The 27,585-nt window shown below is 38.3% G+C and overlaps 1 protein-coding gene across 6 annotated transcripts in view; it reads right to left on the bottom strand.

The window, feature by feature from the left end:
• Nucleotides 1-27,585, bottom strand: part of LOC129577449 (uncharacterized) — a 56,678-nt gene that overhangs the window by 21,380 nt on the left and 7,713 nt on the right. For all 6 annotated transcript variants that reach the window (XM_055464476.1, XM_055464478.1, XM_055464477.1 and 3 more), the window contains exons 2-3: nucleotides 22,788-23,469; nucleotides 17,772-17,869 (exon numbers count right to left, since the gene is read on the bottom strand). In XM_055464476.1, the coding sequence (XP_055320451.1) occupies nucleotides 17,772-17,869; nucleotides 22,788-23,077 (388 nt within the window). In that variant the 5' untranslated portion in view covers nucleotides 23,078-23,469. The remainder of the gene's footprint in view (nucleotides 1-17,771; nucleotides 17,870-22,787; nucleotides 23,470-27,585) is intronic.

Here is a 27,585-nt window from a genome sequence, read left to right on the forward strand (position 1 = left end):
CAAAATGAATGATGTAGGCGACGTGTGCGTATATATACAATTCGGCTCTCCACACACATTAAATTTCACATTTAATTTACATCCATTTATTTTGTTTCGGCAGAGCAGCAGCAGCAGCAGCACACTGTGTGTATATGTATCGCAATATCAACTAAACTGTCAGATTGTTCCGATCCAGAGCTTAGCATCGACGCTCTGTCATTAATATTCGTTTTTCCCTAGCAGGCGAAAGGCAAAGCATTGCAACAACATACATACACACACAAACATGCACACAATATACGAGAAGAGGATTGAAAACCAAATAGCCGGAGCAGCAGTAAAAAATTGAAAACGAAAAATACACGAACGTATATGAATAATTCTCTGGCATTGAATTTGGGTCCGGAGTAACTTTTTAGTTTCTCATTAGTGGAATCATTTGTGTGTGTTTGTATGTATTTCGTTCCTTGTATGCCGTTCAACAGTGGTGGTCGTCACAGCCGTTCCACTATATGTATTGCCGAAACGAAAATTGAACGGTGGCAAAAGTGTTCACCAGCAAAGTGGTGGTGTGCAAATGTATTTTTTCCCTCTACATATGGATTGAATGGTTTGTATGTCTGTGTCTGTGTGCGAGTGTTACTGTGCACATCGTCTCCAGTTAGTAATTTTTCGCTTTCGCCCGTTCTCGTCCGACGTTCTCAAAGCGATGACATTCACGAATGTGCACAAGTAAAATTCAAAAAATTTGCATATCATATTGTCATTACGAACATGTGTAGCGATGACAAAAGACCGTCATCTATCTATGCGAAGGTGTAGAATTTTTCTTCATTTTGAACTGATGATCGTGTCTGTCGTGTCAACTTTTTTTTCCCGTTCGTTCGTTCGTTCGTTCGCCGTTGATTCGATGAACAAACGTGCGAATGGCTTCATCATTCCCATTGTTATTGTGTGCCACAAAATCCTTTTTATTTCGTTCTTTCTCCTCTTCAATTGTCAAATGAAGCTGCATCGAACGAATTTTATATTCATATTTTGCATCATGGCACATTGCAAGAAGTGTGAGAGGTAGACGGAGAAAAACGACCAAACACTCTCAATTGATGCAATTAGGATTGGCACAAAGCTTCAATGATTTAACGAAACCAATTCAATTTGTATTCAACACTTTTAATTATTCCAACTAGTTCGTTGACAATTGGATTTAAAGTATTTAACAACAACAAAAAAATGAGAAGAAGAGGCACAGAACAAAATGGTGAAGCCCCCATCTGGTTTGTGTGACTATTTAGTTCCTATTTTAGCAACAAAAAAAATGGCTTCGAACTGTACACAGCCTGAGCATAATCATTTAATCGTATGCAAATTACGGTAACATCTGCTGACATTGTGAAATTACACAGTTCTTGTTTCTTTGGCAAGAATGTGCATGTGTGTGCGAGCGTGTAGATGACACGAGCAGCAGCAACAGCAGCATCAGCAATGGGAACCACTTTCTTTTCGCAGAACAGAATTCAGTCAGTGCCGCAGTGCTATATCAAATTCGTTTCTCTCTCATTCCGTCTGTCATAGATTCAAGCCGACGATTTCGATGAAAGTGTTTTCAATGCAACATCCATTTGGATATTCCACGTAGTTCATTGATTTCATCAGTACGGACGATTGTTGCGAGAGAGCGAGTGAGTGAACGACAATGAGATTATAATGGCCGGAATCAAAATGATATTAATAATTTAATGCAAACAACAACAGCAGCGACAGCGAATGCAAGAATTCGAGGGGGGAAACCCTCAAAAGTAGATAGAGAGAAAGAGTGTGTGTGTGTGTGTGTGTGCAAGAGAGCTAGTTGTAAAGCGACTCAGGATATGCTTTTGTTCGTCCATTCATTTCAACTGTAATAGTCTCTCTTGCTGCAAAGACATGAAATGCATTTCGACGACACCCGATTTTCGTGTATGTGCATATCGGCACTTTCAAACCCTCTGCTCATGTGTGCGTATCGAATATGATGCGATGCTTTGGTATAGATTATTATAAGGCACACACCGTACCCAAAGTAGTGGCAGTGGCAGCAGCAGCAGCAGAATCGCACACACATGTTCGCTTCATTCCGTGAATATTGGTGAATTGGTGCCGTATATGTACTGTAGTACAACCGATGTGTTTTAGCAAAAACCGAGCACACATAGACACAGAGCAAGAGCGGAAAAGAGCGAGAGAGGAGCGCAAAGAATGAGTAAGTGAGTTCAGCAGCGATTACGGGAGAATAAAAAGGCGAAAAGGTCGATGGTCGTTTAAATGATGGAAACGTGTGTGTGTAAAACATTTGTTCGTCAAAATCACCGATTCCTCGGCCCGCTAGAGCAAGAATGTAACCGATTTCTCTTGTTCTCGCATTACAAAATCGGTGCTTGACGTTTTATTTGTTCTTTTGCTCTCTCTCCCTGTCTGTCTCTTGCGATTGCATTTTGGTCGCTTTCATTCGAGAATGCTACAAGGATTTAGATTGTCAAAAGTCGTCTTGCTTTTTTACTGTCATCTGATTACACACAAACTACGGAGAGAATTGCTTTGCTTTGCTTTTGCCAACACACATAATTTCAAATGGAATTTTACGAAACAAATAACTTTTAAATATGCTAAACTGAAATAAAAAAAAACTTTTCCACATAATCCCGAAGTCAAAACAACAGATAACATAGTCGACGTACAACATTTTTCGACGGCATTTTTGTGGTGTACGCTCAATGATATTTCTTCGATGGCAAGAAAGAGTAGAAACAAAAACGAAACTGGTTTGTCTTATCCGTTCGTCAAATGCGACGTTTTTTTTCGGGTTCTATTCTAACGATATTAGCTAGGATTCAATGTGGACGTCAGGACAGAGTAGAAAAAAAAACGTCCAAATAATGGCTTCAATGTATTTGCTAGCACGAAAAAACATAGCAACCGCTTCTTTTTGCACCAATTTACATAATTTGACGGCGCGTTTTTTTATTCCTCTTCTTCTACACCACTCTCACGTTATTTTCGTTAATTTTACAATCATTTGTTATTTCACCGCATGAAAAATGTGTTGTGTACGGCCTAATTGGTGCAAATTACAATCATTTTTAGATAACAAATTCATTTCGCGCGCCATATTTGTGTTCCATCCTGTTCGGAATTTATAAACACATTTCAGCCTATATCATCAATGCTCGAAATCATTTTTTTTTGCTGCTTTGGAAATAGTTTAATTATGATTGCGATACTATACATGTATATGGTTTGAAATTGAAATTGGCCTGTAAAAAAAGCAGGTATTGGCGGCGCTTTGCATATATATAGAGAAAAGAAAGAAAACGGGTCATTAAATATCGATTTGATGGAAGCCAGTTAGCGCGTTCAAAATATACATACACGTACACGCAACACATACAAGCCATTTTAGCCGGCAAATGCATCCATTATATAGATTTAACGTTGATTTATTATCGCTAACCCCATTCCAATGCATTGCGCTCTGTCCAATTCAGGCAATCAATTTGAATCGAATTAAAATATTGCCGACATTTTAATCCTTGAACTGTGAAAATGTTAACGACAAGAAGGGAAAAAAACAACAACATCAATTCGTGTGTAGCGATTAGGAGAGACCAAGGAATGCGTCTTTTTTTCATATCCGATTCAGTCCTTTTGTGTGTTTACCGAAAGGATAAGTAAGCAGCAACAGCAACGGTAGACATAACAAAATGAATTAAACAATAAAATCCAACGGGGGCAAAGACATTCGTGAGTCGAGCGAATGATTTTGCAGCTGTTTGATTATGTCGAAAAATTGATTGAAATGCATTGAGTAAGTTCACAAAACAAAAGCATGTGACAAGGCGTAGACGGTCCTTTTCAATGCCTCAATCGCCTATCTTTCGGCAAAAATGCTCCCAAAATATTTCGATCTATATTAAACCATTGAAAAATATCCAATTTAGTGCATTAATTAAGAGTAATGAATGAACAGATTGAGCTGCATTCGATGCTGCTGTCGCGGCTGCAATGGTCACTCTTTCTCTAATGAAACGACCATTGTCGGTCGGTGGGTTGGAAATATAATTCTTGCATCAACAGAATCAACAACCGATGAATTAATCAAAAAAAAAAACAAGCGAACGAACCCAACACATACGCACACACACACACACACACACACACATATGATGCAGTATAATTATTATGTCGGAATGAAAAAAAAAAATTTCGAGTGATTGCATTTTGGCTTTTGTGTTTACCTGGCATGACATGCACTCAGCATTCATGTGGCTCTGTCTTCATGTGTTTTGATTTGGTCGTGTTTTTTTTCGTTTTCCTTCATTTTTGGCTGCACCGTTTATTTCCATCATATTTCAAGCTCATTTTTCACATTATGTCTTACTCGCCAACGAAATTGCAAAAGGCACATGAATGAAAATCAACAGTGTTATGTGTATCGTCCATTTGGCATCTTGAGCTCAGCCTCGAATTAGATGCTATTCAATGTGTGTTTATGTATGCTTTTTTTATTCCTGCTTTGCTGTTTTCTTTCAATTTTTGCCGATTTCATTCCTTCATTCTGGCCGTACTCTTTAACGTATTCGTTTGTTTTTCTCTCTTCTTCTTCTTCTGTTGTTTCTTTGTACTTCGTCTTCTGCGCTACACTAAATATAGCGATATAATTCGGTTAAATTGATTCGAAAATTCTCAAATGTGTGCTGGTAAACATGTCCGACGTGCATGTATGCATGGGCTAAAAGGACGTTCCACGCTATTAACTGATCCTTGAGCAACAACAACAGCTATAACAAGGAATCAACGTGTGCTTCTCTGCCATAAGAACCAATGTATTTGACGTGACAGTGAATAGCGGTGGCGCCTAAATAGAATCTGCGGCAACTTTAGGAACTATCAATACTTCTTGTTGTTGCGAAATTTGTGACAACAACAAAAAGTATTGATAGTTCTTAAAAATGCCGCAAATTGCTAATACATCTTATTTAGGCGCCACCGCTATCTTGCGCCGGCCAAAAGCATAGGTTGCAAGGAATCGACATACTGCAAATTATTAGGCGAAATAGTGCGCTATTTCGACAAACTAAACTGGTTTCATTTCAGTATATTCAGCTAGTGAGAGATGGGGAGAGAGAGATACGATCAAATTAAAAAGCAAAAAAACCCTCTCTGGAAATATGGCCACTGCGATCGCATTACGCGCCGTGTTTCGTCGACATACAAAAGTTTCCGTTTTCACACAGTGTGCCACTTTACGATTGTGTAGCGCAAGAGTTTTCCATGTACAGACAAAGTGTTTGATATGAGAAAGAAAGCGAGTGTACAGGATACAAGTTAACAAATCCTTAACACTATCTTCACTACTCGTCGATGAAGACGAAGACGATGACGATGACAACGTAACGATGGAAGTGGTGTCATATGTTGTGGTGGTATGAACCGAGACGAGACGAGACGAGACGAGACGTAGAAAACTCCATGCACATAAATGCCATTGGAAAAGCCGCAAAAGGAGACACTGTGTGTGTGTGCACTTTTCGTACCGAAGAGGAGAGAAAAACACACAGAGAAATAATAATAATAATGAGACATGAAATAGTAGCCGAAAAACACTTGGTTACATCATATGTGTGTATGACCATATGTGCGCGCACTGAACTCCCTGTACAGGTTTGCTTCGCTCTTTCTCTCTTTCTCACGCACTCTCCGTGTGTTTTTGCTCTCGATTGCGGTAATTGTAGCACGTTTCGAATTCGGGTTTTTTTTTATAGACTGAGAGCGAAACTGAAATTACACACATTTCATGTTCAATGCTAAGTGCGTTGCATACATTTACACACACACACACACACATTTTACAATTTTCGGACTGAAATGGGAAAAAATTATACGCGAACGAGAAAATGCTAATGCTCAAATTATCGAAATTCAAGACCACATAAACATACGTTTTCGGCTGCCTGAATGAGTATTCTGAACAGAAAAAAAAATAACGAAAAAAGAGACGATGACGACGACAACAGCAAAAAGAGATGAGAAAAAACGCACACGAAACGCATCACATCAAGACACCAATGACAGAACCAGAAGAAACTGAAAAATGAACTCGTGAACATATTCCTCGGCATTGGGAAACAAATTAATTACATCCCTTGATGTTTTTTTTTTCTTCTTCTGTTCTCTCGTTCCATGCTAATGAAATCCAAGTCAAAGCGTCGAAATTTCAGTGAGTTTCTTTTTCTTCTTCAGCCATTCTTTGGCACTAATTTTTCTCTGGATTTTCGATTTCACTGATGTGTGTATGCGGACTTAGTCGCTCATTTTACTCCATTTTTTTTATCGCCGGGATTAACCGGGAATGCGAACGAGATTTTTTTTTCACACTCTCGTTCGGTGTGTGTACACGCCGTGATCGTGTAAAATGTGTATGAGCAGAGTTGTCTTACTGTTCAAACAAATGACATCGTAAGAGCAACGGCAAAAATGACGAAAGCATAACGAAAGATAAAAATATTATAAATTACCCGACCGAACAACTAAAAGTGTAAGTGCATCGATGGAGACAGACACACAGAAGCCAAATTGAAAGACGGCAGAACAGAGAAAAAAGTCGTTGTCGTCGTCGTCGTCGTCTTCGCTCTTTGTAACGAATTCAATTTTACTTTTTCATTTTCAACTCTATCTCTCATCCGTTCTATCTACATAACTCGCGCTCTTCGTCGTATAAGTTGGCAATTTGAAACAAACCAATAAATTATGGCGATTTATTTCTCCTCGTGGCGTAGATAGAAAATGAAAGAGACGCTCGCGAAAAAAATGGGAAGAGAAGCGGCGAATGTATTCAGAAGAAGCCAGTTTGAAAACTCAGTAATTTTTTTTTCTCGTAGTTTCTTGTTTGGCTAATTAGTTTTTGCTCACACACACACACACACACACACATTTATTCTCAGCCGGCGAATGTGCCATTGAAAATGACCAAAAATGTGGATAGTACTAGTCGACAAGTAAGCCGGCTCAGAAAAAATTATGCACTTTGTTCAGAATGATAAGTTCGTATTTGGCATCAAAGTATTTCGATTTTTAACTGCAACGCGCAGCAGCTTGTGCACCGAAACCCGCCTCAAATCTCGTTCATTTCTCATGTTTTTGCTGTGTGTATCAATTTTATTGCAATCATTCTTTGTTGTCAAGAGAAAGAGAAAATACCCGTATCGCACGGCAGAACGAAGCGAAAAATGTAAATGCGATCATTTGGCTTGCAGCCACTGTTGATTTCTTGCCGTGCTAGTCTGGTTCCCATCAAATGCGGAGTTCGTTCATTCGCATGTTTTTTTTCTTGTTTTTTTTTATGAAATACGCTAAACTTGTGTATCGTTCAAAAATGGAACCAACGCAAAGTTTTAGCTACCACCGTAAGACTCTCATATTTTGTGTTTGTCGTCGTCGTCATCGTCATCGTCAACGTTCCCTTTTGAATGCTGTATTTGATTTTTCGGTACGTATGGCGAGAACTGTGCATACGTGATTTACAAACGTAAAGCGTAAAATAAACATTTTCTTCTCTCATGGCTGCACACCAAGAGGCGCGCATACACACACACACAAAGAGAACGAGCGAAAATATATGTGGAAGGAAAGCCGCTGACATACACATACATTTGCACACTTACACTCACGGATCACAAGTTGCAGGCACATAATCCCACAGTATCAATGTAAGGTTACGAAAAAAATATGAATAAAGTACAAACGCAAACTCATCTCTATCGCTCTCTTGCCGTGGCGATGGAGATGAAGATGAGGCGAAAAAACGGCAACGGCAGCATGTAGCAAATCTAGCAACAAAACACCACCAAAAACTGCACACATCACGAACCACGCGAATCAAATGGCTTACTCACACATACATACACACACACACTAATACATTTACACCCGTGTCGTGCTGTATGAACAAACGAACGAACGAACAAACACACACATACACACAGAGAGAGAGACGAAACACCACCAAATACACACCGAATGGGATGCCGTTTTTGAAATGGAATAGAGTACAGTGCAACGACCACAAATATAGGGATCACGCAGTGGTAAAAATTAAGTGTACGTCAATGTGTTCAATTTAGATTCGGTACGTATCGTACTCTCTACGTTTTGTTGTTGTTGCTGCTGCTTTTTTCGTAAATGTTAAATTATTTAAACACGCGATAAACATGCAGAAGCGGCGAAAGTATAGCGAGACAAAAATGATTGTGGTGATCGCATCTACTGGCGATTGAAAATGAGAGCAGTGAACGACTCAAACAAAGAAGAAGCAGAAAAACAAAATTATGTATGAACGAGCATATAGACTGTGAATGCTATGGCTTCCCCTTTGGCAATATCCATTCTGTTCTCAATCAACGGTGCCATATGATATCGAATTGGGCACATTGTTCTATTCTCGTTTTTTTTCGCCTCCATCTTTGGTCTTTTGATGCGTTTTTCGTTCGATGGGGGGAGGTATTTTTTTTATTGCACTTTGAGTGTGATGGAGCCGCACCACCACCATTACCATCATCACCAGCGCGTATGGTTTTCTCCCACATTTGCAATGGATATGATATTTCGTGTCGAGTCATCTTTTTGATAATTGATTCGAGTGACTTTTGTCGATTAACAATACACTTCACGCCACAGCAATTGACACTTGCACGACAGCGCGCGGCCAACCGAATGAGTTCATGTTCACAATCATTTCGACCGAGAATTTCTCACACAATTGTCGTCATGTCAGTTCCATGTTATGCCGGGGGATGCACACTTCAGTTCAATGCACTTTTTATGAGCGCTGCATTGACTTCTCGCTTTCTCACACTCATTCACTCAGCGTTGGTTCACCCGAAATTGTGAATTCATCAGAATGCTACTTTGACGACGACGACAACGACGATGAAAGAGGTAGGAATATTTTTCGGGTTCATGCATGAACATTTATGTGGGGTATGGGCGACGAGTTTGCATTTTAAAGTTCACCATCAAGATGCTGAAGACACAACAACGTCAACCAAAGACGAAGAAAAAATAACAACATCATAAGCAATTGAAACGCGTCTCTTGTTCCGTTGTGTAATCGAAAAATTCTCTGTTTGTTGCTTGATTCGATTAATGTATATTTTATGGCAATCAATATTCTATCACATACTGAAACGTTATGTGTGCGCAATGTGTACACATGGGTGTGGTTGTGAGTGTGTGTGTTTGTTTCTCTTCGTTTGCCAATATACAAAGTCTTGTAAACTCAATTATTTGTTTAGGTATTTTCAAAAGGATGCTCTCTACGTCAAACACACCGTCCAAAGTGATTCGTTCTGCAGCCATTTGCAATTTGCTCGCTATCTCTCTCTCTGTGTGTGTGTGTCTCTGTCTCTCTAGATATCGTCCTCTATTTCCAGCAAATATTCTCGGTCTGGTGTTCCCTTTTATTCGGTCGTCTCGTGTGCATACCATCGAAATAGATGTAGAGGAAAAAAAAAGGTGATATTGATCAGGAAAATAAGGTTGCCAACTTGCACGATAAAAATGTTGATTTTTTTTTCTGTCGACTATAAAAGTAGTTGGAACATCGAAGAGAGCGAGAAATGGAGAGTACGAGCGAAAAAAAAACTTAGTTGGCCTCATTCAATTAGAGGATAAAATGCATGCTGAGGACGTGGCTTTCGACAGGCAGACAGACAATTTTAGTCTCTTTTGAAGTGCACACAATATTTCGTCATTGCTCGGTCGTTCGTATCTGTGATTCTCTTCTACTCAATTCATTCGGTTCAGTTGTGCATGTGTTTGCTTAATTTGATTCATAAAATCGGAACGGCAGATAAGCAAAGATATAGAGTGAGTGATTGGTAGATAAGCAAACTGCATTTCTATTTGGGGAAAAAAAATGTGTGTGGCCCGCCGACATATTGCAGTAACATATTGCTCATATGTGACGCTTCGCTTAACATTTCTACTGATTCTGTCGGATGGATTTGTGTTTGGGATTTGCTTTGAAGCAGAAAAACACGTAAAAATGCAATGCAAAGCACTTGGACAAATAGATCAAAATTGATTATAAAATATGCATACGCCAGTGCCAGAGAATAAGTCAGCATCGTTTGCTTGATGCTGACGTTACTGCTGTTGCTGCTGATTACTTTCGAAAACGAAACCCTTGAAACGACACACATATACTATAAAGTGAGAGAGAGAGAGAGAGAGAGAGAGAGAGAGAGAGAGAGAGAGAGAGATAAAGAGCAAAATCACAAACAACTTTGAATTTTTCTTCGTAATAATTGTGAGTGAAACGGCCATCAATGTCGTCGTCGCCACCATCTCCATCGTCCCCGTTGCTCTCCATCATCGAATGAAATTCGCCCGAAAAATATGAAACAAACGAAAGATTAAAAAAGCCGAATGTTCGGGAAACCGTTGTAAGCCGCTGTGTAAATGGTTTGCATTATCGTACATGGCATGGGATAACTGTTAATATTGTACATATGTATGTATGTATCCGCGAGAGTATGTAACACTCGGGCATTCGCCATGCTGATGCTGCTGCTGCTGCTGCTGCGAGATGATGATGAAATAGAGGAAAAACGCGCGCGCGGCAAGTGAGAGAACGAGAGAGGGAAGAGTGATTGAGCAACGGCGGAGCGTGCCGTCGTCAACCGTATATATGAATTTTTAGTGAATTGATAGAAGTAAATGTGCGCATGTGGGCACATATGAGTGACGAGAGGAATAACGAAAGGAAACAACACAAAAAAAATCTCTGTGACTCGAATCATACAAGTGCACACGGGTCTCTCGTCAACGTTTGCTATCATCAGCACCGTGCGTTCACCGACAATGGGCCCACTGTATTCTAACCGATGATCATCATGTAATGCACATCACCGCATAGAACTCTCACACAGATTGGGTTTTTTTCCCGTGAATATGTACGAATGTATGGTTCTTATTGCTCGTTAAGTTTTTTTTTTTCGTTCATTCTCCTGATTCTTTGATTTTTTCGGCATTTTGGGGCATAAATTAAAAATTTCTGATATTTCACTACAACCACACCAAAGCACACACGCACAGGGAAGAGAGAAAATATACATATGTGTGTGCCTGTGCATGGTATATTTTTCAATCGTTTGTTCGTCAGTGGCGTGAGTGGTATGCATAGCGACTTAGATATTTATGCGCTCTATTCTATGGCACTAGTGTATATATATTCCATATATTATTACTTTTCATATGGTTTGCCATAAATCCAAGTATGAACATGTACCTGAGAATACCGAAAGAGGTAGATATTCCAATGAATTAGTCTTTCATTTATACACATTTTTCGTCGTCGTCGTCGTCGCTGTTGTAGTTGTTGATGGTGTGGTGGATTTTTGTCTCTGTCTGTTCCTTCCTCCAGTTTCATCATTCCTCTAATTTTATGTTACTTTTTTCTGAGTTCGTGACAGCGTACTAATACATCTTTTTCTTTGTTCTCCTCTCACAGTTCATTATGGTCATACATTACAAACCTTTTTTTCCCCATTCTTCCGTGTGCTCAAGTGTTTCTTGGCTTCCATCGATGATTTTCGTTCTACCTTCTTTTTTTCGACAAAATTTGAATGGATTTTCTTTTTTGTCAAACAAATTTGTATACTTTTTCCATCAAAGATTGGTTTGAATTGGTTTCGATGGGCTTTTTTCGGTATTTTTTTTCTCTCTCTCTCTCTCCCTCTCTCTCTCTCTCTCTCTCTCTCTCTCTCTCTTTCTCTCTCTCTCTCTCTCTCTCTCTCTCTCTCTCTCTCTCTCTCTTGTGTCACCTTGACTCAACCGATGCGAATGTGCGCCTCTTTTGTTTTGAGAAAACGAAGAAGAGAAAAAAAAATTGTTTCATTCAGTGCAGATATGTAGCAAACAAATGATTCAAAACCGGCCGCATCGTCTGTTATTTTTGTGCCGAGGTGCGATTTGGCTCGGTCACATGAAAGAGAGCAAAGAAGATGGCATGAACACACGTACCGCACGATGCGCAGCAGCACACGTATGTGTATCGCTGCCGATCAAGAGAGAAAAAAACACACAAGAAAAACAAAAGTACCATTTACTTTTGTAATTAAGCTATTTCCAAGCATTCACCTGGATTGAGCTTCTCGTTTTTTCGGCATTTTCTTAATTTCTTTTACTCGCTCGAGAGAAGAACTCATTTATATATGTTTCGATTTAACGGCCATTTTGGGTTTGCGTGCATCAGTAGTTCTTGAGATTAGATTAGTTTTTTTTTATTTTGGAATATTTGAGTGAGAGGAAAGATGCCGTTGATTCAATTTAATCAACATCGTTTTTCGATTAAGTGCTGTCGGCATCGCGGAGAGCAATAGAGAATGACGTAGAGAGAGAGAGAGCATGCGAGAGGAAAAAAGGGTGGAAATCAAAATGCATTTATTATGCAGGCCGACGAACTTCCATGGATGATCGCGCTGCATGTTAGCATTATCGTGACCGCAAGGAGAAAAAAATGTGCGCTATAAATTTTCGGGTGAGATGAAAACGCGAACGCTTAACGTAATAAACAAATATTCAGAAATGCATTTGAGCCCCCAAAACACACTCACACACTGTGAATGAGACAGACCACAAGCAACGAATTTTATTAGGCCTCGCGTTCTATGTTTCTTGGTTTTTTTTCATAATCCATCGTCTTCAAACCAACGACAGACATATGAAATAATAATGATAAAAAGAAGGAAAAAAAACCGAAGACTCATCAACTGACAGCGCCAGAGAGTCAGGCAATGTTGAATGCAATAACCATCAACAGATACACACATCAATTTTGAATAAGTGAATGTTGTTGTTGGTGCCTTAGCCCAGCTCACCAAATAGTTCAATCATAAATTATTTCATACACAGAACGAAAGCAGACACAAAAAAAGACGAGCCCAGCAAAAAGATAAGAAGAGAAAAACGAAAAACGACGACGGAGAGACTGCAACGAGAAGCCAGAAGAGAGATAGACGAAGAGAGGCAACCGAACGGCAGATTGAAAATGTAGTGTTTAGCCAACAGGCAGATGAAAACAAAACAATCCAATGACGGCCGTTGCAAGACCAAATACTACTAATAATAATAAAAAAAAATATAAAGAAGAAGATCCACACAGCACACATACACCAAAGAAGGAGAAAAAAATACACAACTTCTCACACACAACCACGGCACACATCACACGTTCAATCGAGAACTCGAAGATTTGTCGAAAAAAAATAAATAAACCGACAACACAAAATGAATCCAAAGTAAAACGACACTGATAGAAAAAAAAAGTGAGCAAGAGGGACAGAGAGAGAGGCAAACGAAGATGGAATAAATTGAAGAATGAGGCAGCGCGGCAATTATCTTTTAGCTGTTAGCTAAATAAAATGTTGGAATACGACGTACGAAATCAATTTCAATCAAGGAAGACAGTAAATTGTACCAAACAGACATACATCTACACCAAAAAAGAAGCGATGGTCATAACAAAACGTACGGCTGTTCGTCAGTTTGATTCGAGTTTGAGCCAAACATCTTCTCTGTGTGTTTATTAATCCATGAATCTAACGCTGCGAGTAAGTTTAATGAGGCTACGAGTGCAAATGCATTAGAGATTTATCAGAATAATCCCATCGAAGTGATTGAAAACAACATAAGAGGGAGCAACAGCAACAACAAAGTATAAAACATAAACCAAAAATAGTCTTTCAATCTTATTTATTGAGATTGTACTGTTGTTTGCTATTGAGTTTGCGACATTTCCCTTATCATTTTCTTTAACGCATTTATTTTTTTTTTGCTTATTTTGCTTATTTTGCTTTCGATATTTTTCGAACGCATCAAATTCAATTAAAACGTGATCTTTTCAATAGTTTGATGCTTTTGTTATATGCTCACCGTTGAGCTCGCATTGTTGTATGTGTGGCTATCAAATGTCAGCTGAAGAATTGATACCTAACGTTGATGTTTTGAAGGATTTTACACAAATAACAGCAACAACAAAAAATCCCTCTTGGCCAAACGCACAGAAACACAATATAATTGGGGAAGAGTTCGCAATTGACATCTAACAAAATGGATTGATGTTGTTATATACTGAAATACTTATTCAAACATGCCATTAGAAGAAGTCGAAGATGTGTGTGTGTGTGTGTGGGTATGAAATAAATTGACAGGTGGTCGATATCAATGTGTAATTGCTGTGTGTGTGTGTGCTGTGCATGCCTCTCTTGCTCTCAACACCAAAGTGGCAATACGATCGAAATGACGAAATCGAGCGGTTTCTTCTGCCCTGTTTTTTTTCGCCTCGTATCTCAATACGATTTCTCGCTCTCTATAATTTTGTTCTTCGTATTCGGGTGTATTTTATAGTGTACTTGATATTCTTGTTTCGAATCGGTAAAATACAGAACAACAAAAAAAACTTTACATTATCTCCTTAAATCGCTCCCACTCCATTGATATAGAAAATGCTTCAGTACGGTTATTTTCTTCTTCATAATTTCTCAAGTATCTTCTCTCTTGCTTATAGCACTCTTATCCTTTTCTTTTTATTTCACAAAAAAAACCGGCAACATCGAAACATATCGAATGTTTTGTGAAATGATTATCATGTCGAAATCATTATGAAGAAAGTTCTCCTTCTTCTTCTTCATCTCATTCTTTTTTTTTTGCAGCGAGAATGAAAAGAGCTGCCGATCTTGATTGAATCCGTTTTTGTATTGCGTTATGCAATATGGAAGAGCGAACCGTTGTCAAAAAGATGTTTCACAATGTTTATGCTCGCAATCAATTCACTTTGTTGAGATGCAATTTCAAGTCCAGATGCTGGCGCGTTTTTTCTTCATCTATTTTAGCAAAGTTTTCGTTTTTCTATTGTGCAAAATGGCAAGGATTAGAGAGTAAACGTGGAAAAAAGTCCATTTCGGTGGGCATATAAAAGAAACCAAACGCAAAATCAAATCAATTTCAATGACCAAAGTCATTTCGTATGGTTTTTTCTTTCACTTTCGTAAGTAAAGCCTTCTTTTTCGCTCTCTGTCCCACAATGAACATTACATGTATGGGCAATGAAAAATTATTTCAATCACTAAATGTTTAATGGCATTAATAAAGAATCCATTTGTACAGCAGAAAACGGGCGGAAAAAAAGCGAACGAACGCGCGCGCATGCATGAGAGAAACTGAAAATAATCACACACACAAAAAAGTTACATTAAAAAATTGAGTCAAGTAATGAAAAATATAACCAGAATGACTCGGTGTAAAATATAACTTTTGATTATTTTTTTTTCGTTCGTTCGTTCGTTCGTTTGTTCATTCTTTCGTTCTTTTGCTCTTCTCGTTCGTTCTGTCGTAATTTTGATTATGATTATGACTTAGCAATAATTGTCAGAAGAAAAATTATGTTCTATGAAAAGATTGTTCGATGCTGATAAGGGTTTCTCACTCTTTTCTCTCTCTCTATATAGATTTTATGTACATATATAAATAAGCGCACGTATTGTTCAAAATCGGCCCCGTAGTTTCTTTGTTCATTCTTCATCTTCGATGGCCATGTGTTGAGTTTCTTTCTGAGAGTATATATATTATGTTTCCAAAATGTTCATATGTGCTGCGCTTGTGTTGAGCTGAACGTTTTTCAAGAGCCATTTATGCCATAGCGAACGTGATATTAATGGTTTTACTCACTGTACCCGAACGTAGCACGTCTATGCAGCCGAAAATTGCTCGGCTCAAGAATGATGAGATTTCGTCGAAATAAAGGAAAAAAAACAATGAAAATTAGTATCGGCAGTGCTTAAAACGTGCGTGTGTGATCACTTTTTTTTCTTAAAAAAAAAACGAAACTGTATGAAAAACTACGAAAAGCGATTTTAGGATATTAAAAAAAAGCCGTTTAATTTTATATTATGTTTTTTTTTCTCGCCTGGATTTTGGACTATGGTTTGGTTTTTTTTTTGCGTTTTGTGTAGCCATTATTTTGGCTCATTATGAATTTCATACAGCTTCTTTTCGATTTTAGACAGAAACAGTCACACGGCAGCCCAACACGAGAGAGAGAAAAGTAGCCAATTTTTCCCTGTGGTTAATCATTGGCTGAATAAATTTTGAGTGGTTTATTTTTGGAAATTATTTGAATACGCCGGATGAACTGAGGCAAAAAAAAACCGACGTCACGAACACTTTCATTGAGAAATAATAATGATGAAAACCGGAGAATTTCGATAAACTAAATACATACACATATACATATATATTCGGACGAGAAACAGTTCCTCCATACACACGCAGACATTTGTAGCGATGAAAACAACATAAATTTTGAAAGAATAATACTAATTGAACGGGGCGCACAACGGCATCCGGTAATCAAATCGACTGAAGTGATGTGAATGAGTAAAAGAGAGTGTGAGTGAGGTATAAAAAATGGGGAAAAAGAGAGAGAAAGAACAACAACAAACCGATGATCCAAAGTGATCAAGCATTGGCCAAGCGATAAATATTTACGCTACTTATTCAAAGTTCGAAAGGCTGAGAAATTTTTGCCTTACACTTTCTCGATCGACCGACCGACCGAGAGAGAGTAAGAAAAACGAAGAAAAAAAAATGAACGGTGCAATGAAGTAAATTAACGTGTATGCACTTATGAAATCAAGTGGAAGGCAAAGGCAAGGCAGCGACAAGACATATTAAGTCTCTCATGAGTCAGAATAGAATTGGCAAGAGTGGATTTTGAAAATGGAAAAAGAATGAGAAAAAAACACACATGCACACACTCACTGGCAAAGAGGAAGAAGGTAACAACGGTCTCAGCGACTTCAAATGTGAAAAACGTGATTATGTATTATGAGTAATTGTTGTGAATAGATTATTTCAAATCGTTCGATGCAACAACAAGAAAAGCAACAGCAACAACAAAGTGCATGCTTGCAAAATCTGAAAGGTTGATTCGCTTCCTATCGGAGCCCGACCCAACCGACGAAAGTGAATTGAGTTTGTTTTTTTCTTTCTTTCTTTCTTTCTTTTTTTTTCTAAATTGAACAACGGCGCGTGAATCACATTGAATAATGTAGAGCTATAGATCACACATTGGGAGTGTTTGCTGAATATTGAACAGAGAGCGTGAATGTGCGCAGAAAAAAAATGCATGCGTTATGGGAAAATGCTTTTCGGTATTTCGTTCGATTGCAGACCATTTCATTCGCCGAAAAAAAAACACCCAAAACACACAGTCATAGGCCGTCATTAAGCAAAGTACTATAATAATCTAAAAAAAATCAATGATGTACGCTCCTTGTTCGCTCTTTGCTTGCTGTGTGTGTGTATGTTGCATGCGTTGTGCAATTCACACTGCGATCAAACAAATAATTACAATCAAAGTGATCGCGTTCGCAATAGTCGATGCGCTCAATAAAAAAAAACCCTGATGGTTTTTTGTGCGCGCATGTGTAAATATGTGTTTATATTTATGATGCTTGAATTTTCTATACAACAATTTTTTGTGTGCCTTCAATCATTATGTTGGTTGATTTCTCTTTCGGATGAATTGTGTATTGTTATTTACTTAGTCGATTGGATTTCAATTCGTACAGGAAATTGTAGTCAAGTTCTGTTGAGTTTCAATTTAATTAAAGCCCAGCAAGACAACTATACAACTATATTTTGATTCGTTATTGTTATGGAGAAAAAGAGCGAATAAAAAAACTGCTACTTACCAACTTGCAGAACATTTTCCACACAATTTGATTCCAGTAGTTTGAGTCCCTTGCAAAAACTCAAATTCTGCGTTTCACCGGCATTCGTTGACGAGACTCTGTCGAAATGCAAAAAAAAACAATGAAAGAAAAAAAAAACGTATTAGTACTTTAATCGTAAAAATCCACTAATTTTTTTCCTTTTAAATGGACTCAAACAACACAGAAGAGCAAAAATGGTAAAAAAAATATATATTGAATTCACATCCTGCTGCAGAAATCCATTTAAATTCTTTAGCCATGTGAAAACGAACAAATGATCGAACGATATACTTTTTTCAAACCCTAATTACACACAGCATTTAATGGATGCTGCTCGTTTCTCTCTCTCTCACACACACACACACACACACACACACACACACACACACACAGTGAGTGCGTTGTTTATTTGATCTTAATAAGGGTTAATTACGGAATGGAAGAAAACCTATGCTAAAGCCTAGTTAGAACGAACTAGTAATTTTAGAGTTTGAGATGCTGTGCTTATTGAGTCGATTCGCTGTTTTTTTTTCGAAATCTAAATTGAATTCGTTTGGAGTTAGTGTTCATTGCTTCGAAACAATTTGCACTCCCGTCTCTATCTCTCTCTCTGCATGCACTTTCGAAAGCGAAAATCCAACGGAATGCTAAAATTTTCTCATGCCATTGCGCCAGAGCGAGTAATGTTAAGAAAAAGAGGGAAAAAACCACCAACCGCGATTAAATCAAGGTAGAGAGAGAGAGAGAAAGAGAGAGAGAAACCATCAAAGACTTCCAAGAATATAATTTATCATATTTCGGTGCTTTGATTTCGGCATTTTTATTTTCCATAAATCGTGAGAACCGCATCAAAGTGCCGAAAATAAATGCGTCCCACGAAAAAGGATGTGTATGTATGTGTGTGTGTGTGCTCATTAACCAAACAAAAAAGAACGTTTAGCCATTGATCAAATCGCATCACTGGTTATTTTTTTTCTGCGACCGAAATACAAACAAATAACAGCAAACAAAACAATGGTTTCCTGTGTGAAAAAGCGATCATCATTTATTTGCGTCGTTTCGTACAAATTCCAAATTAAAAATAACGAGAAAGAAAATGTTTCGAATGAAAAACTATTTGAATTAATTGGAAGTCAATTGAAGGTCGAAAAAGATAAAAAGAAGAAGAAGCAAAAGCATTAGCCAAAAGTGTCTTGAGCTACAACAGCACACGCAAAAGACAGACAAAAACACACACATACACAAACAGCCAATTGCTTCAATGTAAGAAAAAACTTTGAATGGTGTGCGATTTATCAAAGTGATGAAATGTGTGCGCGCATCGGCAAAAACGAATGAATAATCAGCAGCAACAGCAACAGCAGCGGTGAATGAATGGCGCAACGTATTGTGACGGGCGGCCTGATACAAGCATCATTGAGAGGCTTAGATCACTTCGTCCACCGCAAATTTTGAAAAAAAGGAATAAGTAAGAGAGACAAGAGCATTGACGGCCCTATGATTATTGTGGTCGCAATGTTAAATGTTGTATATGCCTCAGAAGGCAAAAAGTTGTTGTTATTTTTTGCTTTGATTAGCTACTCCGTTCAGCGTCATCGTACACACATTTTGATGCCATTATCGGCGAGAATCAGCGCCGTTCAGTGCAAAAAAGCAAACGTCGTCATTGTCGATGGCAACTAATCATCATGAGCCATTGCTGACCACAGGAGAAGCAATGAAAAAAGAAAACCACACCAATGGGCAAATTGAATTCATTAAAGAGGAGACGAAAAAAACCCTAGACACGAACAATTGTTTCGATTATTTTTATTCTGACTTCTTTCCATTCGTCGCATCGGATTATGAGCGCAAAAACAAATAAACGGAATTGAGAAGGTAAAACAACCGAACAGAAATGACATCTTTAATTTTAGTCAACAAAATATGCGATGCGTCAATATGGTGAAAAGGAATGGAAGTAAATGAATGAGTTGTGTTAGGTTCCTTTTATCGGGCATTTGGATCGGTGAATTGAGTAAACAGATGTTCATCACACAATGTACATAAGGAGTTTTTCTGTGCAAAAATGAACGAATGAACGAATGAAAGAACGCGACAGCGCTCCCACCGCATGCCATGGCATGTAGTCGATCAACTACTGATGATGTTCAAAAATACACACTTACTGTGCGGCACAGTGTACACAGATAGAGGAAGACCGATACTGTAGCAACGAATTTGTCGTGGACTTCGTCGCATTTAACAAGCAATGCAAGTGACAATGTTCTAAAGTTTAACGATTTGTGCGTGCGTGTGTGTCTGTGTGTTTCTCTTTTTATTTTGTTTCAATTGTGTTCTTGTTGTTCACAGAGCACTTACAAAAAGCATTGTGTGTTGTTGGTTGGTCACTCTGCTTATTGTCATTTATTGCTCTGAAAAGCAATGTATGGCGAGCCCAACCAAGCAACACATACACACAGAGCGAGAGCGTGATTGAGGATTCATCATGAATTCGGCTTTGTTTGCTATTTGTTTGGCCGCCGCGCACTATAGAGTCGCTGTCATTTGTCTTTATTACAGGCCAGTGCAAATGAAGAATGACCAATTTAGTGGGGAAATTAAATATACTCTCTTCGTGTGTCGGTCGATGTCAAGTTTAATGAAAAAAATCTTTGAAGTTTCTCTTCTTATCTCTCTGCAGCCTTCTCTAGTTCGTTTGGTTTTTATTTTGTTTTTTTTTTCTTTAAAATAAAAACCACCTCTGTTTTTTTATATTGTAGTTGTTGTTATTGTTGACATTCGGACGCTTTGAACTGACACGTTATTTTTCAACAGAAAAGAAACCAAAATCAATTTTACTTCTGGGAAGCAGTACAAATAAATGCGTCACAATTCGATGAATCGTCACCGGACGACCGACCAACACATACACATAAAAAGAGGTGAATGAGAGACAGAGAGAGAGAGAGAGAGATAGGAGCGATGCGCGCACTTTTTTGTTGATCGTCGCTTTGAAATATGGTCATAATTAGTATTCTTCAACCAATTTCGACGGTATTTTATTAACTCTTTGGCCGCTGTGGATGCTGATGCCGCTGCTATCACGGTCGTGCGGTCGCTGCTGTTTCGTCGTTGCATTCAAAGTGTTTAAAAATGTGTGTTTCAAATTGACACGTAGATTGCCACGGAATACATGGGACAGGTTTTATGTGCATTTATTTAGAATTCGAAATGCCGAAAAGGTCATAAAAACATCAACAAAAGGATAAACATTTTCATTATTGGCAATGGTATAATTTCCAAATGGAATGCATGTTCTGCATATTTTACATTTTTACACACAATTAAGAAATACCATTTGCTCCTCTCTTTCTCTCTTGCGCTCTTTTTTGCTCGAAATCATCGGAAACTTTTTTTCTTATTTTTTTTCTCTTTCGCTCTCTCTCTCTCTCTCTCTCTCTCTCTCTCTCTCTCTCTCTCTCTCTCTCTTGCTTGAATTCATTGTGTTTTATTCATTTGCGGTTTTTTTCTCTCTGTCGATTCTATGATTTTCTCCAACAAAAACCGTCTACACCATTCCTAGTGGATAAATGGGACGACGCAATAAATTGTATGCACCAAAATAATAATGAAGAACAAAAGAATCAGGCATACACCCAAAACGATAATGAAACAAATGTGAATGCAACCGCAAGGCAAATGGATAGCCTAATGAATATTTAATTCAAGCATCTGAAGAAAAAAAAATGCCAACAGCGTTCAAAACAGCAACAACAAATGAACAAACAATTATGAAACAACGCAGCAACGGGCAAATAAGTAAGAAACTGAGAAAACTGAGTCTGAATGTGACTGGTATGTATGTGTGTGTGTGTGTGTGGTGTGATGGAACTGTTTGCCGAAATCTAAAAATTAATATCGACCGGATCTCTCTCGCTCTCATCCAGAATGATATACGACGGTTATTTAGTTTAAGGGCGAAATGATAAAATGTAAATTATATGTATGCGATGTGGCGGGCGGGCGGTGGCCATATGCAAAGAAATCAATATAGCTATTTTGTTTCGTCCGTTGTTTTTTTCTTTCTTCTCGTTGTTCTCGCATCTTAAATTCAATATCGTTGGCATTTGAATTGAAAGTATCGCCGTGCGGTCGTTTCGAAATGACGACCACGATGAAATTCCAGTGAAAGACGTTAAATGGGGAGGCCAGGCCAGGTAAGTCGTATAGGCGAAAGTTGAAGATTGGTATAAAATTTAAGGTAACATCATAAGGACGAAATATAAATATAGTTCAGGTAAATTGTTCTATGTTGCGCCAACGACATTTGCCCAGTGATTCAGTTCATTAAGTCGGCTATTGAACTAATATTTGGTATACATAAATGTTGTTGTTGTTGTTATTTTTGCTAAATTACGGCATAGACTCAGAGAAAGGGAAAGAGAGAGAGAGAGAGAGAGAGAGTCAAAGAGCCGTACGGTTAAAATTACACATTTGTTGTATATCGATGGGAGAATTTGTGTTCTGCTTTTTTTCTTCTTCTTCTTTTTCTCCGTGTTGTATGCACGTTGCACGCACATGCAAAAAATATGAAATTAAAGATCGAAAAGTCAAAGCGATTATGTCACTTAAGGAGTTTAACCTCGTGTTATTATGTTTCATTTAACAATGTATTTACTTGATATTAGTTAGCATGCAAATACAAAATACGAACATGACGAACATGAATGTGAATCGACGAGAGGAAAATAAAATGTATGTATACAACAAAAACAACAAATGAAATATAAAAAAGTAGAAGTAGCAGCAGAAGCAGCAGCAGCAACGGTGGAGCTGAGAAACATACGGTGCGAATGCGGCAAGTGCTTGCAAACGGCATTTGCAATGTGTATGTATCTTGAATGACTGCGAGCAAGCGACCACAGCGCGAACGAGCAAAATTAGTATACAGAAGAGAGAAAACAGCAACAACAACCAGGTAAACGGATCAACGTATTTGGTGTCGGTACTCACCTTGACAGCGAACTATACATACAGATATCACGTTCATTTCGCGGAAAAGACCAATATATAATGCGCCGTTGAACAGGTTCAGGTATACGTTCATAACGTTCTTCGATGCGCTGAAATGGTTCCGATTCGGCAACAATACGTGCCGTTATATCCAGCAATGTGTCGGGCTGACGAACGACATCCGTTCGATTTGGATTATGTGAATGGCGATGTGTGATGAACGGACACATTTGACCCGATATTGTTGGATGATTGCTATTTGGTTGGAATAGACCATGACAGCAGGACATGTTTTCTTCGGGGGTTGGTTTTACTTATTCCGTTTTCTTATGTTTTCAATATTGGTGTTTGTCGATCGTGGTGAAGGAACAGTGTTTTTTTTTTCTTTCTGGCTGTTTCTTCTGGGTTGTGTTTGTTTGCTTGTTAGTTTTTTTTTCTCTCGTATTTTTCGTACGACGAAACCACACTTTCTTTTCTTTGCTTTTCTCTTTTTGTTGTTGTTGTTGAAGCGAGAAAAAGTCGCTAAATCAATTCAAACTATTCTACGTTGCCATGATTTCGTTTTCTCCTGTGCTGGGCTGGGTTGACATATACCAAAACAAAGAACACAGAACGTTCATCAATGATAATGGGGTGGTGTCAAAACTAGAGTCCACCTCATGTTTTGCTCATTGTGTGTGACCTGAAACAAAAAACCAAAATCAATTAATCCAAGTTTTAGCAAGAATGAGTCCAAAGTACTATTTATGTACAACACACACAGAGAGAAACATCCGCATTCAAACCAAAACAACGCATGCACAAGCACACCAAAAACAACAACAACAACAAAAAATTGAAGGCAAATATCCGATTGGCGACTGTAATCCTATGCGCTTTTGTTTGACGATACAAACGAACGGATGAGCGAAACGAAAAACCAAAAAAAAAAAATGATGATTACATGTGCGCTGTGTGCTGTTCATTCAACTCAATATATGAAAACTGTTTTCGTAAGTAAATTCTACGGCACAAAAATATTGAGGCACCGAAACCACACACAGAGCACAACCAAAGCAATCACATTCAACCTGACTCTTTTTCGATCGCGTATGCTCATTTAACAGCGCAAACAACAACAAAATCTAAAGCGTTTGCAAATTGCAATTCCATACAACAAATTTTCATTTGGTTTGGGTTTTCTCTCTCTCTCTCTCTCTCTCTCTCTCTCTCTCTCTCTTCGTTGTAACTAAAACTGTAATTCAATACCGAAACAAAATCAAAATAACAAAACCGAAAAACAATTGAAACTGAAAGGGCGGCGAGCAAAGTGCAAGGAATGCACACATATGGAAACAATCTATGCCATTTCATCTATAGAAATATGCTATATGCAATGGGGCAACAGGTGTATGGTTGAACGAACGAAGAGCAAGAGCAAAAGCCACTCCACCCATTACATTCGACCGTCGTCTTCGTCATAGTCATCGTTAGCAGCAGCACATAAATACAATGAAAATGATTCTGGCTTAGTTTCCATGTGCCCCAAACTAAACCGCATCTCTCATTTCATTTGCTTAGCGCTCTCTTGAAAATGCAAAACAACGCCATTCAAATTATGCCTCTATTAACTTTTGCGACAAATTGAAACTTAGTACTGTTCAAACGGGGTTTCTCCCCGATTAGATGACAGGAGGATCCACTTTCTCTGTCGCCTTTGTCTCTCAATGTTCTCGAATGTTCCAAACAAAGTATAATTTCAATGGTTTCACACCGTGTTTCCGTTGCGGCTCTTGCATCATCGGTGTCAAATTCCCAATATGTGTGAACAAAACACAAACACAAAACACATATAATGACCAATCCGCTGATGTTGCTGTTTTTCTCTCTATCTCTCTCTCTCTCTCTCTCTCTCTCTCTCTCTCTCTCTCTCGCTTTTCACATCTTTGTGTCACTTATTTGTTTCTATTAATGAAACGAATTCATTCAATAGATTTATTCATTTTCCGGTTTTATTTTCAACTCGATGGATTTACACAAATTATTGGAACATGTCCATCGTTTGGCTGAGATTCGATTCGCATTGGTTTTACATATGTTTTCAGGTGAGGCTTTTGTCACCAGATTTTTTCTCTCTATCTCTGTATACTGCGTCAAAGAGTGCGATATGTGAGTGAAAGAGTACCGTTTTTTCCATACCTTTTCTCGCGCTGAAAATCGATCTAATTATTTGGTATTATTTCAAGCATTCTCGTGTTGAATGGTAGTTAAGCTCAACCGACCTGGTGGTAGTACTTGTATTGGTTCGCATGTGTGTGAGTGTGACTGCGAGCAAATTGTGAATTAAACCAAATGAAAATGCAACAAAAAAACCGACCGATGAAAGAAATTTGTGCTTCGTCATGGAATTTTCAGCACGATTTCATTAAAATAATTTAGATTACTTTTGCAAAACGGCCTTCATTTTCTCCGTTGCCTGTCACTGTGTGTGAATGTGCCTAAGCGCCAGAGACCGATGTGCACGAGAGTAATCGTCTTTGGCATACACACAGCAGCAGCAGAGGAACGGAAGAAAGAGAGAGAAAAATTTTGTGTGTGCGATGAATTGAGATCTTGGACGAGAGATAGCAGGTAATGACAACAATACCATCGCATTTTTTCAATAGGTTTTGTGATCCAGGGCCAGGACACATTCACACGGAAACCCATTGAAAAATGTTTTGCGCTCAACGGATTCGTGGTACATAAAAGTGTTCAAAGCGAAAAGCGATAGAATTTCAAATGTTGGCTGAAATGAATAGCATGTGTCGGGTTTTTGGGCGTTATTTGTTGTCGTTGTTGTTCATTTCAAACTCGTTGCTTGCTTGTGCTCTACCAAAAAAAACTTGAATGCCATACTAAATTATCGCATAGTTGATTATCGCATTAAAAAAAAAAACTAGCATGAAAAATACAATTGAGAGAACGAGCGATAGACGAGCAATGAAATGTACCACACGGGATAATGTTCTGTGGCCGTTTTTCCATGTATTTGAAATTAAAACTGACAAAAAGTGTATGCGTCACAGTATAGCCAAGCGCATAATGAGACAAAAAAAAACTACAACCACACATTCACACATACAAACAGACACACACGTATCTTAAATTGCCGAAAATGAAACTTTGTTGCGCATTGACATTTGCCTCAAACGGTTCGTAATGGCTCAGGCATTTACCAGAAAAGTCTATAGCAGAAAAAACAGCACCATCAACTGACACAGCTACACCGATAAAAAAACTATATACTCACAGAACGGTTGATATAAATCAAATTTAAAACTAATTTTGCCTGAAACAATTTTCAAGAAGTTTTTTTTCTCTCTGCCTCCTGTATTCCGTCTATTCATTCCGTTGATTCAGTGTGGCTTTTTATTCGGTATGTATTCTCTTCAATATTATCTAAAGCGATTAATTTGTTCCGAGTTGTGTTTTATTTCGACTTTATTTTGATAGAATACGTAAGCCAGCCAAAATATATAACGAACATAAATTTTCAGTGAGCCTCAACACAATCCAATAGAACATCCGTACTAAATAGATAGCGAGAGAAAAAAAAAAACCAGCTAAGGTTTTGATCGAATATGCGCGACCGCGCTCTTTCTGTCCCATTTATTAGCAACTTTTTGGGGCCGTGCAATAGACAAAGAATGCCAATGAATCAAAATGCAATGCGCGTTACGCACAAAACAACGGCGCATTTTGTACTTTTCCACACAGCACAGACACACACACACACACACACACACACACACCATTGGCAGTGCCTGAAAAAAGAGCGAGAATGAGTGAGGAAAAAAAACGCACACTTCAGCCTGGTTAGTTGATATGGTGAAATAGTAACTTGAGCAATGTCTTAGTCGATGAAAATAATCGGTCGCATTATTTTCGAGAGCGCAGCCCGAGAACAAAGCCAACGACAGAGACAGAGAATAATAGCAGCAGCAGCAGCGACGAAGGTGAGTGAGTAGACGCAAACTATCATTTTGATAAATGATTTTCATTGAGTGACTCAGTGAAATTGGAATCATTTATTAATTTCTTTACAAAAACTTTGTTGAAATTTTTCTTAGTTTGCGTGGACGTGCCTGTGCGTTGAATTTTCCCTCTCTTTCTCTCTCTCTCTCTCTCTCTCTTTTTCTCGGGCTGTGTGTCGGCCATTTGTTTCGATTAGAGCCCGTTTCAGAGCGCATTTCACATTTAAGTATTTTGTTCTATTTCGGCTCAAATTCCATGTTTCCTTCGGTGCTGCTATTTTGTGTCACGATTTGATATACGTTCTTCGTATCAAATACGAATAAAATACAGAGCAGAGGCGAGCCAATGAAAAAATAGAAAGAAAAATGGTGCTGCGCTCCTTTTCAAAACGATACTTGAAATTGAGACGGATACAAAATGAAGTTGTGATATCGAATCAATACTATCATATGTCAAATTTACTTAAAATAGCAAAAAAAAATCCATTGGATTTTTCATGATTCAGTTCAAGGTAAATCATATATTTTTCTCTCTCTCTCTTTCTCTCTTGCCTCTGTCGCTGTCTCTGTTTCAGTTTGGGTTTTCGAATGAAATGAAAATCACATCGAAATTGTTCTCACTCTCGTCACGAAACAACACACACATCCATTCTCATCGTTCCTTTCGTCGAACGTTAACATATACTTTGGATCGAATTGCAACTAGCAATTTTCATCGTCGTCGCCGTCGTCGATCTAACGAAATGAAAACGTGTTGAATTTCCAGCAGCAGTACACATATCAATGGGAATTGAGCACAAAAT

This window comes from Sitodiplosis mosellana, unplaced genomic scaffold (genome assembly GCF_009176505.1).
Source record: "Sitodiplosis mosellana isolate CC-2019 unplaced genomic scaffold, AAFC_SMos_1.0 Smas_scaffold_6197, whole genome shotgun sequence".
Classification (NCBI taxonomy): Eukaryota; Metazoa; Arthropoda; class Insecta; order Diptera; family Cecidomyiidae; genus Sitodiplosis; species Sitodiplosis mosellana.